This window comes from Mustela lutreola, chromosome X (assembly GCF_030435805.1).
Source record: "Mustela lutreola isolate mMusLut2 chromosome X, mMusLut2.pri, whole genome shotgun sequence".
Taxonomy (NCBI): Eukaryota; Metazoa; Chordata; class Mammalia; order Carnivora; family Mustelidae; genus Mustela; species Mustela lutreola.
Window position 1 is genome coordinate 114,990,001 of NC_081308.1, and position 13,125 is coordinate 115,003,125.

General features: G+C 42.8%; 1 protein-coding gene across 1 annotated transcript; it reads right to left on the reverse strand.

The window, feature by feature from the left end:
- Positions 1-244: 244 nt before the first annotated feature.
- USP26 (ubiquitin specific peptidase 26) lies at positions 245-3,243 on the reverse strand. Its single transcript, XM_059158485.1, has 2 exons — positions 2,831-3,243; positions 245-2,770 (listed from the first exon to the last, which is right to left on the reverse strand). The coding sequence occupies exons 1-2, from the start codon at positions 3,241-3,243 to the stop codon at positions 412-414; spliced, it is 2,772 nt and encodes a 923-aa protein (XP_059014468.1). The 3' UTR covers positions 245-411.
- Positions 3,244-13,125: the final 9,882 nt, after the last annotated feature.

The following is a 13,125-nucleotide window of genomic DNA, read 5'->3' on the forward strand; positions in this document are numbered from 1 at the left end:
CAGACAAAACCTCCATCAAATCTCTGCTTCCTACCACCAACCCGCCCTAACCAGAGTTTCTGAATTACTAGGTAGGGATGCAGTGGGACCCAAGAATCTGCATTTCTAAGAGGTTTCTCCATGCCCCTGCTGCTGGTTCAAAGACTGACTTAAAATCCACTGCACTCAAATATGGAAGGCACAATTCTAGCCTAGTAGAAAAGAATGTTTTTCAGGTGGAACGGTGGGATTGAAGTGTCTGTATTAGGGTTAGGAATGGAGGTTTCTCCCTAAGTGTTTCTGCTTGAAATTTGGTCATGGATGCCAACTGCCTCTTCATCTTTGGCTAGAGTTCAGAGTTTTTGTTCTGTGGAGAAAGTGGTGGCCAATAAGGCAGTCAAGCAGATGTGAGCAACCAGGAGTCCATTCCACTTATTTCTCCTGGGGGGTCTCCCTTGTCTCTGCGCTATGAGACTGGGAGTTCTTTTCCCTTTTCAACAGCTCTTCAAAGATCTCATTGTGCATGTAAAAGAAGATGTACCCGGTGCAAAGCCTAGCCTCCTGCATCAGAGCTTCTTGGATACTTGATACCTGGAGATCATTGTAAGTGAACCACACTTGCCTCTCAAAGTCATAGGCATCGCTGATATAATGGCCTGAATTTGGGGACTTCCCAAGATGGCTGACAACACCAATGAGCCGATAGGCGTAGAGATCTCTCATCTCGGCACTTCTTTTTGGTGTCTTGGCTTCCGTTTCTGTCTTTGTATCCAAAGCTTGTTTCTTTCCAGGGCTTTTATTAGAACTCGATTCACCTAGAGAATTCACATTGGCCCCCTGGAGACTTAAGTCTGTGTGTCGCCTGAGGTTCTGTGTGTACCACTGGACATGTGGCTTCAAAAGGGCTTGAAGCAGTGCCTGCTGAAGGGCTTGTTCATAGAGCCTCACCCTTTCTTGCTGCTTGGTCTGTTCAGCCAGTTTTTGGGATTCCTTTGAAATTCTGTTTTTTTTACCATCATAAAAGTCCTCAACGGTGTCAGCAACACTCTCAAAATCTACCAGTGTATTAGTTTTCTTGTATTTCTTTCGCTTTCGATTTTCAGATGCTTCTTGAAGATGAATGCCTGCAAGGTGTGTTTCTGGACCACTGCGGGGTTTACCTTCATTGTCACAGATCAGATAAGGGGACACTTGTTCCAGATCTATCATTAAGCCAGCGGCTAATACCTCTTTTTCAATGACTATTCCATCTCCTAAGTTCACCAATTTGGAATCTGTCCCATTCAGTCTGGAACGTTTTCCCAGGTCTTTTTTCTGCTGTTCTCTGCGTGACCCTTCATAGAGAATCCGGGATTTTTGTGGTTTAGACTCTTTGTCTGGCCCAGCGTGTGGAACCCGGTGAACCCTGGATGCTGAGGTCAACTTTTGGGAAAGTGCTGATGGTTGGAGTCTTTCAGCACTCAACTTCTGAAAGACTTTTAGGACTTGGATGTCCCTATTATGTACATTCTTGCTCACAGGAAGAGGTGGTTTGGTACTTTCATTGCAGTGAGATGATAACTTTAAATACTTAGAAATAACAACTTCCTGGTCATCCTTCCTCAGCGACCAAAACTCGTTAAAGATATAACGTTTCAGATGAACAATGAGAACCCTGGGGAGCCTACTGAACTTGTGCACTGCGACAGAACTCCTGTGCTGACATTTCTCACATTTATACTCAAGTTCTTCTGCTCCGAAGAAGAGATCAAAAGCAGATTGAATAGACAAAGGGAGCGCTTTCATTCCCTGGGGAAGGTTAATGGAGAGATAATTGCTCACTTCTGTCTTGAGAACAACCTGACCACAAGCTTGACAAATAATAGAGCGCAGCAACTCAAACTCAAAATTAGTGATGACGGGACAAATGAGCACTCTGGTGGCAGCACTGTCAGCAAAGACCTGTTGAGCGGTGTTGTCCTCTTTGGATTCAATTTTCATCTTCCAAATTGTGTTTAATTTCCCCATGTTCTCTTTCATCTGATCCAAACAGTGGCCTAAAAATTCATGGGCATCATTTTGTATGTTGCCGGAGAAGATCTCTGCAACTGTTGAAATGGCTTTTTTAATATTTACAAGTAACCGCTCCTTGATTTTTATGTTATAAATATTTTTCAAAACAAACAGCTGTGCTAAGCACATGCTAAGAGCACCAAGGGGAATTTTATCCCATGGGAAATCCTGACTGAGTAAATCATCAGCAAATGATGGAATCGAAAATAAGGACTGTAAAACTGCATTCATGTAACAGGTGTTTCCCAAGTTGGGGAGGCCTTGCCATAATTTCTCTGGGTAGAAATCAAAAGTCATCTTGAGTTTGTCCCACTCTGGGTCATTTGCATTATATTTTGGTGCCAACAGAAACGCCAAATATAGTTTCTCAGTCAGCATCTGAAGAAGACCTGTGCCATCCAATTGAGGCTTTCCAGGAGAAGTGGTCTTTATTAAGGCCTCAAACTCTACGTTTTTTTTCTTTTTTAACACTCTTAATCTCAATTTTTTCTTCTCATCATGGCTCACATGCCTCAAGGGATTTGTCTGGGATTTCATCTTTCCTACAGAATTAGTCTTTTTGGGGGTATTCCCAGTCATCTCTGAACCAGATGATACCATCCTTTTCCTCTTCCCGTATCTATTCTCTAATAAATCTTTGCAATGAAGTTTTGATGACTTTGATGCAGATGAAGCCCTCTTCTGATGGTCAGGTGTTCGAGTTCCTTCTCCTATCTGAAAAGATCTACTACTTGGCTTCCTCTTCTTATGGTCAGGTGTTCGAGTTCCTTCTCCTATCTGAAAAGATCTACTACGTGGCTTCTTGCCTGCTTTGTGGAATGAGTTTTTGTTGATTTCCTTCGGTGCTGTCTTCCTGGCAAAGATATCTCCATCCTTCCCAGGTCTCACAGATGACTGAGTATTATTTTGATGGACTCTATCCAGGAACATCTTCAACTGTACAGCATCTCTGAAATATAATCTTTCCATAAACAAGAAGCTATTGTTTTGGAAAATTAAACGCAGGTGATTTTGCTTTTCTCCATATGATCTAAAGACCACATTTTTAATATTATTTAGTTGAAAAGTTACAGATTCTCCAGTGGTGAAACACACCACCAATTTGATCCTCTTCTTTCTTTCTACTGTTTCAATGTATGCTTCTTTGGTCCTAGACATCCCCATCTTCCTGTTCCATATTTGGACAAAACCATGTACCCTTAGAGTGGCCATATGTTCTTCAGAAATAAGTTACACGTATCCTGAATTATTGACAATCTCAAAGTTCTGATTTGTTTTGCAAGCTCACTTTTGGAGACAGCACCAAGAAATGATTCTTCAGCTCTCTATAAGAATGGTTCTACTTCTCGTATTGGTTTTATGCTAGTTTCTTCAGGTTCTAGATGTCTAACTATTTAGTGATAAAACCAATAATCTTCAAGAGCTGTACATGATGACACGAGGAAAGAATCTTGATTTCTCAGGCAAGACAGCTACTGGAAAAAAAAAATCAAGAAAAATCATTTAAGCTATTAGAAAAATGCTTGGATAGAACTCAGATTTTACTCCTATGCACTAAATCTCCTTTCCACTACAACACTAGATTCCATTATGATTAATTTCCCCACTTCAGCTGAAATCATTAAACACTTGGAAGACTTTCAATATATAGCTGGAGAGCATAATGAACAGTGTCTCAAGCGTAAGCATATACTGTGTTAATTCTCCTGTCATAGAATGACCCTGCAGAGCAATCACAGTAAGTGAATAAGAGAGTGGCGGTAGTAGGCAGCCCTCAAACCAATAACAGGTGAACAGCTCTTAATGTCCAGAAATCTACAGGACTTCATACACAGGCCACTAAATGTAAATCAATCTAACCTCTTTCCAAATCCAGTTATCTTCCTTCCTCTCATGTGGCACAGTGTGAAGTCCATACATTCTACCCCATGTGGGCCCCTTAACCTACCACTAGGTAACAAAGAATTGACTATCTCCAACTCCAACAAGTCAAGATGACCTGGTATGCTCTAAGCAATCCCTATGCTTGTGATAAGGGTGAAGTAACTGAAAATTTAAAGCCATGTGGAACAAGACCATAAAAAGCAATTTTGAAAGTTGGTTAAGGTTATGACCGAGACTAAGCTCAAGATTGTGTTTACTGTGTTTTACTATTGAACAAGCAAATGCAGATAATAGAAACAATTTACAAGAAATAAGATATGATGAGTGGAAACTTTCCCATGGGCCCCAGCGTTGGCTTCACTGTTCCTATGGAGGCATGCCCCAAGTTTCAACGTTGGTGTCATCCATGCAGAATGAAGAATGCCCCGGGTTGAAAAAGTTACCAAATCAGTCGTCTGGTCTTTTAGCCATTATACCAGGGGTAGAACCAAGTCAGCATTAAGGGTATCTTATTAACACACATAAATTTCTTACTAAGTCCCAATTAACATCTTTTTTTACTTTCCATTTCTTACTGCACCATCATATGGCCTAGAGAAAAACTGGTTATGCTCAACATGGATGAATTATGTACTAGACAACACCATCTCCTGGATCTTTAGTCTTGCTTTCCTCAGACCTACAACTATTCTCACATTCACCTGTCTAAAGTAGAATCACCAATAGATTCTCTGGGTCAGCTGGGCTGTGGAGAACTGTCATAAGGCCTTGCAGCATAACTGGGCCACCAACCCAGGCAATGGGAAAATCATATGCAACAACTTCTAGTGGACCTTAACTTTTTCCAGAAAATACTATGTGGACACCTTTAGGAAATATTGAGCCATCCATGGACAAGTACAAGGCATTTTCATCCAGGGTTAATTATGGGATTGGACAGTCAGTGTGAGATCTGTTTGTCTTCCAGACTGCATGTAACTAATACTTTAAAGTAACCATTTTTAAAATCAGTCTAACACTGTCCTTCTGATTGGCTAGAGTTGCTTCCACATTCTCCTCCAATTGATTACCTCTTGCAGCTGACATGCAATGCCTGACGTGCACTTCCCACAAGCTAAATTAGGTCAATTTCTTGAAATAATCTCATCTCTCTACTCCTCAGGTGCCTTATGTACTAAACCACGAGCAATAACATATTTTTCAACAAGTTAGGTCTACCAAATCTACCTGACTCGGGTCATTTTTTTGGCTTGAGAACTTCAGAGCCATCCATTCTGAACTTCAGTCCAAGAATTCCCCAAGCAAGTTCTGAGGGTTTGCAAACACATCACTCATGAAGGCACTTTAGCATCTTTTAATTCATTTCACAAAGTGATAAATCTGTAACACTAATTCTTTACATATTAACACTTCCAAGTACATACTGCCTGCTTTGGAATAAGCCAGGTACTCCAGGCTTGTATCCTGTAGGGTCTCTAACATCATCCCAGCAGAAGGTATATAAAAGGAAACACACAGCAAATCACTGATGTAGGGAAAGAAGTTCCCATCAGGTTACAAGGAACAGCACTGGGACAGTGCACTAAGGTCACCACAACCTACGTGTGAGAAGTCAAAGTAGAACTGAAAACTTACCACTAAATGCCATCAAATATATGACAGGAAAAAATCAAATTTAAAAAGCCCCACCATGGGTAATTCTGCTTATCATCCTGTATCAACTACAAATTACAAATGGTCAAAAAATACAGCCAAATGTCCTAGTTTTCCAAAAATGTCTCGAACATCCTATGTGAACACTTACTAAGCTTATAAGATTGTGTTCAAGGCAAGGAGAAACTCTTGAGTGCTAAGTAAAGAAACCATTCCCTAAACCCTAAATGTTCTAAGATGACATTAAAATGGACTTTAGTTATAGTGCTGCTAACAACCAAGACATCATCTGTTGGTAATGAACATTTCTCTCTAAAATAGAATGGATCCTCCCAGTGCCCATCAGCATATGCCCATTGGTATTGAGCACGGTACACATACATTTTTTGTTTTTTCAAAAAGACAAAGTTTAGTGGTCCTCCTGACAAATATTTACCATTAGGCCAAGATGAGATCTTAGGCTTTGAGGTATCAGAGATCAATGTGCTGTTCCCCCCCAACCTGACCTGCTTCTTCCATGCCTACCTCTCCACAGAACACACTAGTGACTCCAAAGTAGTTATATTAGTTAAAAAAAAAAAAAGAAGAAGAAGTTGTATTAGTGATTAGCCCACTGCCACCATGGTCAACTCTAGAGTATTGGGCTCATTGACAAAAGTAAGTCTAAGAATTTCTTGCCCCATCCTATGTAGGCTAGAGAGGTTCCTATAAACCAGCTTTGGTGACAGGGTGCACATAATCTGAGCTAGCTTCCTGTAACTCAAAACCAGAGAGGAAGGATCTGATGTACTTAGTCACTCAAAATTAAACTTTTCTGATTAACTCTATAGGGGACCGATCTGAATTAATGAATAGGTAAGCACTTAGCACTACAAATATCTGTTATCAAGAAGGCATGTGCCAAAATCCATGGGAAGCTGTATTTTCTCCCACATAGTTAAATACTCTTCCTAAATCTCGTCTATGTTATTAACTTGCTCAGCAAATCCCGTTTTTATGGATAATGCTAAAGGAAACTTCTGCTTGGTCTGGTCCCTGCCCAGATTATCAAAGACTCAAAATTGGTGGAGCATAAGTTAGGGAGATTTTTGTTTTATCAAGTATTAATCTACCAAGTTCTGTTCAGTGAAGTAGGGATTGCACTCATCCATACACAGAAGTGCATATGCATCCAAGTGAGAGAATGATCATATTTATCATGGTGGAAATGGGGCCATAAAAACATTCAAGCACAACAGCAGATTCAAGTTGTCTGGATTATTTATAGTTCACTGTCCTACTGTAGATGCTACGTAAGAGTTTAAACTATTTCCTCTACACACACACACACACACACACACACACACACGAGACAAAGTCTTCATTGTTCTTAAGTCGCCCACTTGAAAGAACCTACAACCCCAGAAGGATTTCCAAGCTGCATTCAAAAATTTTGCGGTCCCAGCTCTGATCTGTATTTATCAAAAACTGTTGTCTGTTCTAATGATAGCTGAAACAATCTAAGACCCTCATGGCTTTTCCACTATCTGTCTTCAAGAGGGCGGTTAAGAGACCTATGTTTCCAAAAATGATGTCTGCTTTTATTGCACTTTCCTCACAGTTCAACGTGCATATTTTTGATCCCAGAACAAAGGTGACGTCTTTGCGCCCACTGAGAAGGGGAAGTGCAGAATAGGCGCCATCTTGCTGGCGGACAGCCAAGGGGTCTAACCACTGCTCACTTTCCTAGTTATTCCATCTTAAGTTGAAATCCTCTTTTTGATTCTGCCCCGTCACTCAAAGGCTTTTAGGGCCTCCTTGATTGCTTGTTCATAGAAAATTTTAAACTCAAATGTATCCGTTTTCTAAGACTCCACTCAAGAGCACCATGTGACTATTCTATGCAGACTAAACTAGGCTCCGGCAGTAGTGGTATTCCAATTCCATTCCAAAGTTGTGGAAGTCAAAGTGTTTTTCTCTCGTTTTACCCACAAACCCAGCCCACTCGGTCTGACTCGTCACCTCCGAGCGCAGCACACTAGGCTAGCTTCTGATCTCAGGGCAGAGGCAAAAATTCAGGGAGCTGCACTATTCTTGTCAGATTGGGAGGCATCACCTCTGGTGTCAAGGAGATGGCTATGTAGTTAAAAACTCCTGGTAGAAATCTCCTTCGCGGTTCCTTTACTAACTCTCTTTACATCGATCTTCATGGTCATTGAATATTTGCTGAGCGTCTGCTCTGTGCTGCGGATTACGATTTCCTGCGTGTTGGCCCTATGCTGTGTATTGTGACCAGGGCTCTCAAGGACACAAAGGATGTGAGTATTCACTGTACCTAAGCAATGTAGACTGTAAACGTCATCCTACACACATCACAAATGAAAGGGTCTTGCTTCCAGTGGGGACAAAGGATCTGGGAAAATATCTTTTCCCTGTCATTTTCTAGCGCTTGACATGAAGTCAGGGTGGGAGCAGTGTTTTGTAGAGAGGATCTTCTAGACTGAGATTTCCCAAGCCCTCCCGCAAAGAAATTGGCCCCTGGGAAAAATGCCTGCAAGTCCAAGAAGCCAGAAGCCCTGTTAATAATTGTGTATTAAGATAACTTTAGAAGGATTTGATAGGCTTTTGGAGTATTTACCCTCTGTGTCCTATACTTCTATTTCCCACCGTTCATGCTTTCATTATTTCAAGAGCAAAAAATCCCTGAAAACCAATGAGAATACATCCTTCAAATCTGAATATGCATTTCTCATTTCCAAAGCATTCATTATAAAAGGAGAAAATGTGGAGGTATTTAGCACCTGGAGGCAGAAGAATAAAACCCCAGATGGCCCTTTTGGCTCATGGCTATGAGAAAGAAACATCTCTAGTGTCCGATCTTTTCCACTGACATCTTATTATACTTTGGATCACCTATAAAAATGCATGTATGTGTTTATTTCACTGAATAGGTTGCAGTCAAGGTGGAGAAGGTAGTTTGGTACAGGAGGTGACTTTTAGTTGTCATTTTAGTTCACAACTTCTTTAAAAAAAAAAAAAGATTTTATTTGTGAGAGAGAGCACAAGCAGGGGGAGCAGCAGAAGGAGAAGCAGACTCCCCAAGCCTAACGTGGGGCTCAATCCTAGGACCCAGGGAACATAACCTGAGCTGAAGGCAGACACTTAACCAACTGAGCCACCCAGGCACCCCTATTTCACAACTTCTCAAGTTTAAAAGCATGTGGAGTGAGGGATGCCTGGGTGGCACAGTCAGTTAAGGGTCTGACTCTTGGTTTCAGCTCGGGTCATGATCCCAGGGTCCTGAGACAGAGCCCTTGTCAGGCTCCACGCTCGGAATGGAGTCTGCTTAAGATGCTCTCTCCCTTCATTCTTCCCTCCCCTCCCCCTTTTCTAAAACAAATAAATACATCTTAAAAAAAAAAAAGACAGAGAACTTGTGGAGTGAGTGAACAAAGACACATCTAGCATATGGTGAGAAATCCTGCTCAGTCACCCAGGCAAGCCTCACTGGATAGAAGTGAAGGACCCGTGAGCTAGTGTGCTAGCCTCTGTACACGGTGAGAAAGACAGGGCCAGGCAGTCACTGCAGCGCTTTCTGATAATTTCTGGGTATCTCTAATAATCCCAAACAAGAGCCCTAAAAAGCCAAACAACTTCAAGTCATGTTTATTTTAAACTAAACATAGCCTAGTGACCTTGGATAAGCCAATTCCACTCTCGGGGCCCATTAAACTAACTGGAAAATGATCTTCTAAGATTCATTGGAGACTGTGATGCTAAATAGGATACACCTAAACATCACATTGAATTTCCCAAGGAAGTCCAAGTAAAAGACAGTTTGTCCACCAATTAGATGATGTGCAGTGAATCTAGGCTTGGAAACTATGGTCACCATAGGAAAAATAGTGGAGGGCGAGTAGGTGAATCTGCTGGGTTTGGCAGTTGGGAAGAGGGGACCCTCAAAACTCAACAGACCTTCATCTAGCCACTCTATCCTTAAACAAATACATGTGGCACACAAGCAAGCACTGTGGTAAGCTCTAGGTGGAAGGAAAAAAAAAAACAAAAAAAACAAACCATGGTCCCATAACATGATCTTTCTAGCGGGAAGACAGAAAATGTATACACAAAAACCCCACAGAACACCAGATGGTAGTAACTGCTAAAGAAAACATAAAGTCAGGGGCTCAGGGTGTGCCGGGGTGCGGGAGCATGCTTGCTGCCTTCTGCAGAGTGGCTGGGGCAGGCCCGACTGCAGACGACGGTGCTACTGCGGACGGGCTCTTGAAGCGAGTGAGGGAGCAAAGCAACAGATGCCGGATGCTCCAGGCAGGAGGAAGAGTCCATGCAAAGGCCCGCACCACGTGGGAGTGTGCCTGGCGGGAGTGTGCCTGGCGGGTTAGCAACACAGAGCAGACCCAAGCGGCTGGGGAACAGGGAAGGGATCTGAAGAGAAAGGAGGTGTGCGCACTGTGGGGAAGAGCGGGAGCGTGAATGGACCAGAACGCTTGCGCAGCAGCGAGGTTTGTTTGGTCACAAACCCACAGCGGGACCGATTTGTGTTTTTCTCCAGCTACCCTCGGCTGCCCGGCTGCCGCTGGCCGGACATGTAACAGGCAGAACCTTGCATTTCACTTTGCTCGGGATGCTGCCATTCGTGAGGAACCACATAAAAGGAATAAGGGAGCCGAAGGTGTGGGGAGGGGCGGTAGTAATTACAAATATGGACCAGAGAGGTCCAAATAGGGACAGAGAACGGAAAAATGGAAAGGCCTAATCCCATGAGCTACTGGGTGTGGGGGGCCAGGTGGCAGAAGCATCAGGGGACCAGGAGTTCAGCTCTCATTTCGGACGCTGTAATTCTGCCCCCTGCTTCTAAACAGCTGTCAACTGCTTGTGGACTTCCTCCTGCTATTCTCCTCCCGCCTCCCCTTCTGTTCTATTCATTCCCATCCTGGCCCTGAAGCTGGAAATAACTAATGGGCATGGGGTGGGGGTGGGGGGCTTCATGTTAGGGGTATGCAGATAAGGGTTAGAAACAGCCACAATCAGAGCGGGGAGGGGAAGAAAGAGCAAGGAAACTGTGCCCTCTCTTTTTCACCCTCCCAAGTCCAGGTGAAAGGTCAGCACATCAAGAGGCACGTTGCCTCTGGAGCTTTAGCAATTAAATCCTGTCATTATGTTTGGTCCCAGCTTCAGTGCGCATGGCTTTTCAGAGTGATTGGATCAGGGCAGACTCTGCTGCTTTCTCTGGTTTAAAGGTGCATTTCTGCACTCAGCAAACGTCCGAGTCATTGTATAGCAGAGAAATGCCATTATTTTGCCTCTTGACATACACTGCACATAAATCTCTCCGTAGGAGGCCCTGACCAAAATGGGAAGAATTCTCCAGACTAGCAAATTGTTCCCATGAACTATTCAGGCTTTGAACCTTTTCTGAGAGACAGATTTGGCAGGGCATTTTTTTGGTTTTTCATTCTTTTAGAATGATTATGTTAACACTATTAATAAGACATAGTTGATTAGGAAAACAGAACACAGACTATTTTCCAGAAGTTAAATATGATTTCATTAAAAAAGAGTGGTCTTTCATGAGAAAGCGCATGCTTGTTACATTGAAATTATGATAAACGAGGGTTTCTGGAAATTCATTCCTTTTCCCCTACTGCAGCTCTCCTAGTATTTGACAGCCTTTTCTGCGAACTATTGGGTTCACTTGTTTATTCACTTCTAACCAAAATATTTGTTGATACTTAGTCAACTGTGGACAATATCCAAAGACGAAGCAATAAAATATTCCTGACCGCAGATCAGGTGGAAGACAAATATTCAAAACAGGGCAGCCCAAGGGAAAATGTATTAAGTAAGATAAGGAGAATCCAGTTAGTGGTACCTAAGAGTCCCGTGTTTTCTGCCACCACAGGTGCTCGTAGCATTTCCTTTCTGCCTGGATTCCTTCCTAATTGCCTTCCTTTTGGCTTGGTTCTCTCTGCCTTTGAAGACCCTGCCGGAATCTTGCTTTGTTCAGAAGGTTGCCAGGCCTGATTTTTCCTACCTGAGAATTCACAAAGCATTTACCTTTTGCAAGACTTGTCACTTAGCCTACACTACCTTGTACGGCTGCTCCCATGACCCGGCCACCAAGCGAATATGGAGTGGGGAGCAGAGTTTGTCTTCGATCTGTGTGGAGTGAAACTTTCCTCTGCGAAAGGAAATCATAAAAGCTGGACAAGCAGGAGTCCTTTAAGGTTTAAGCCCCAAAGAGTCTCACTTTCTGTTCAAGAAAAGCGTCCAGAGTCTTTAAATAAGGGCTGGCTGGGCAGGAAGGGGAGAAATGAAATGGATTGATACTCTTATTGGAACAGCAAGCTGACCAGGACATGAAGACCAGGTCAAGGGACACAGGAGACTGTACTGACAAAGACTAATATCTATCAGTCCCAGTTAAAATGCGTACACACAGGGGCACCTGGCCGACTCAGTTGGTGGAGCATGCAACTGTTGAGCTCAGGGGTTGTGAGTTCGAGCTCCATGCTGGTCATGGAAGTCACTTTAAAAAGAAAGAAAGAAAAAGGAACAACAACAAAAATAAAATGCATATACACATTAAGGAGGGTGGTTGTGATGGGCACCGGGTGTTGTATGGAAGTGTTGAATCACTATATTGTACACCTGAAACCAGTATTGTGTTCTACATTAACTAACTGGAATTTAAAACAAAAACTAAAAAAAAAAAAAAAAGGTGCATACACACAAAAAACACACACAAAAATAGAATGCGTACACACCTCAGTGAAGCAATTCTATTAAGGTTTGGTCCTATAGGTATAACAACAAAACGGTGGTAATCTTTTTAACAATCAGGATCTTTTAACTTACCTAATTTTAAAAAAACAATCTATAAAATGAGACTTTTTTCTTCTTGCAATATTGGCAAAGGTGCAAAATTGGTAACAAGAATCACATTACCCAAGAACTGCCATGTGTGTGAAGAATTTTGATCACTCTCAAAGATGATTGGAAGTAAGGAAATTCATTCATAGGGAGCCCTGTGGCATCCTAGTTCCCTAGTTCCTGCGCCTAAGTCAGGTGCAGGGAGGGGATTAAGACTGGGGAGTTGACAAGAGAGACATGTCATGTCATTTCATGTCGTACCCTGGCTGCATGCTTAGCAAGTAGCCAAAATGTTAAAGACCAAGCTCGTGTACCAGGGAGAGCATGAGACACTTGGGAAAATTTGGCAGGTTCGCCCAGGGTCAGGGGATGGCAAAGAAAGTGGTGCCTGAGTCCAACTGAAAGGTCATGACACAGGATGAAGGGGCCCCCACGACAGGGCAGGAGGAGGCAATAGCAGAATCAAATCCCACCCCTGAGATGTGGAGACAAAATGGCACAAGGTCTGATGTAGTAAGTGGAAGATAACTGCACCACAACACCGGGAAGAAAATCATCCCAAAGGAAGTGTTGGCCAGAAAAAGGTGACCCTCCAAGAAAGAGGCTCCTGGATGCCCTGAAGGAGGAGTAGGAAGTAAAGCGAATCACAAAAGATTAGCCCCATCCTTCCAGTCCCCCAGAAAG

What these genes read in the sequence shown, in the direction of transcription:
- USP26 (XM_059158485.1), bottom strand. Translation starts at nt 3,243, where the DNA reads ATGGCCACTCTAAGGGTACATGGTTTTGTCCAAATATGGAACAGGAAG. An exon ending in TTCCACAAAGCAGGCAAGAA is followed by an intron (nt 2,771 to 2,830) that starts GCCACGTAGTAG and finishes CCATAAGAAGAG; the next exon opens with GAAGCCAAGTAGTAGATCTT.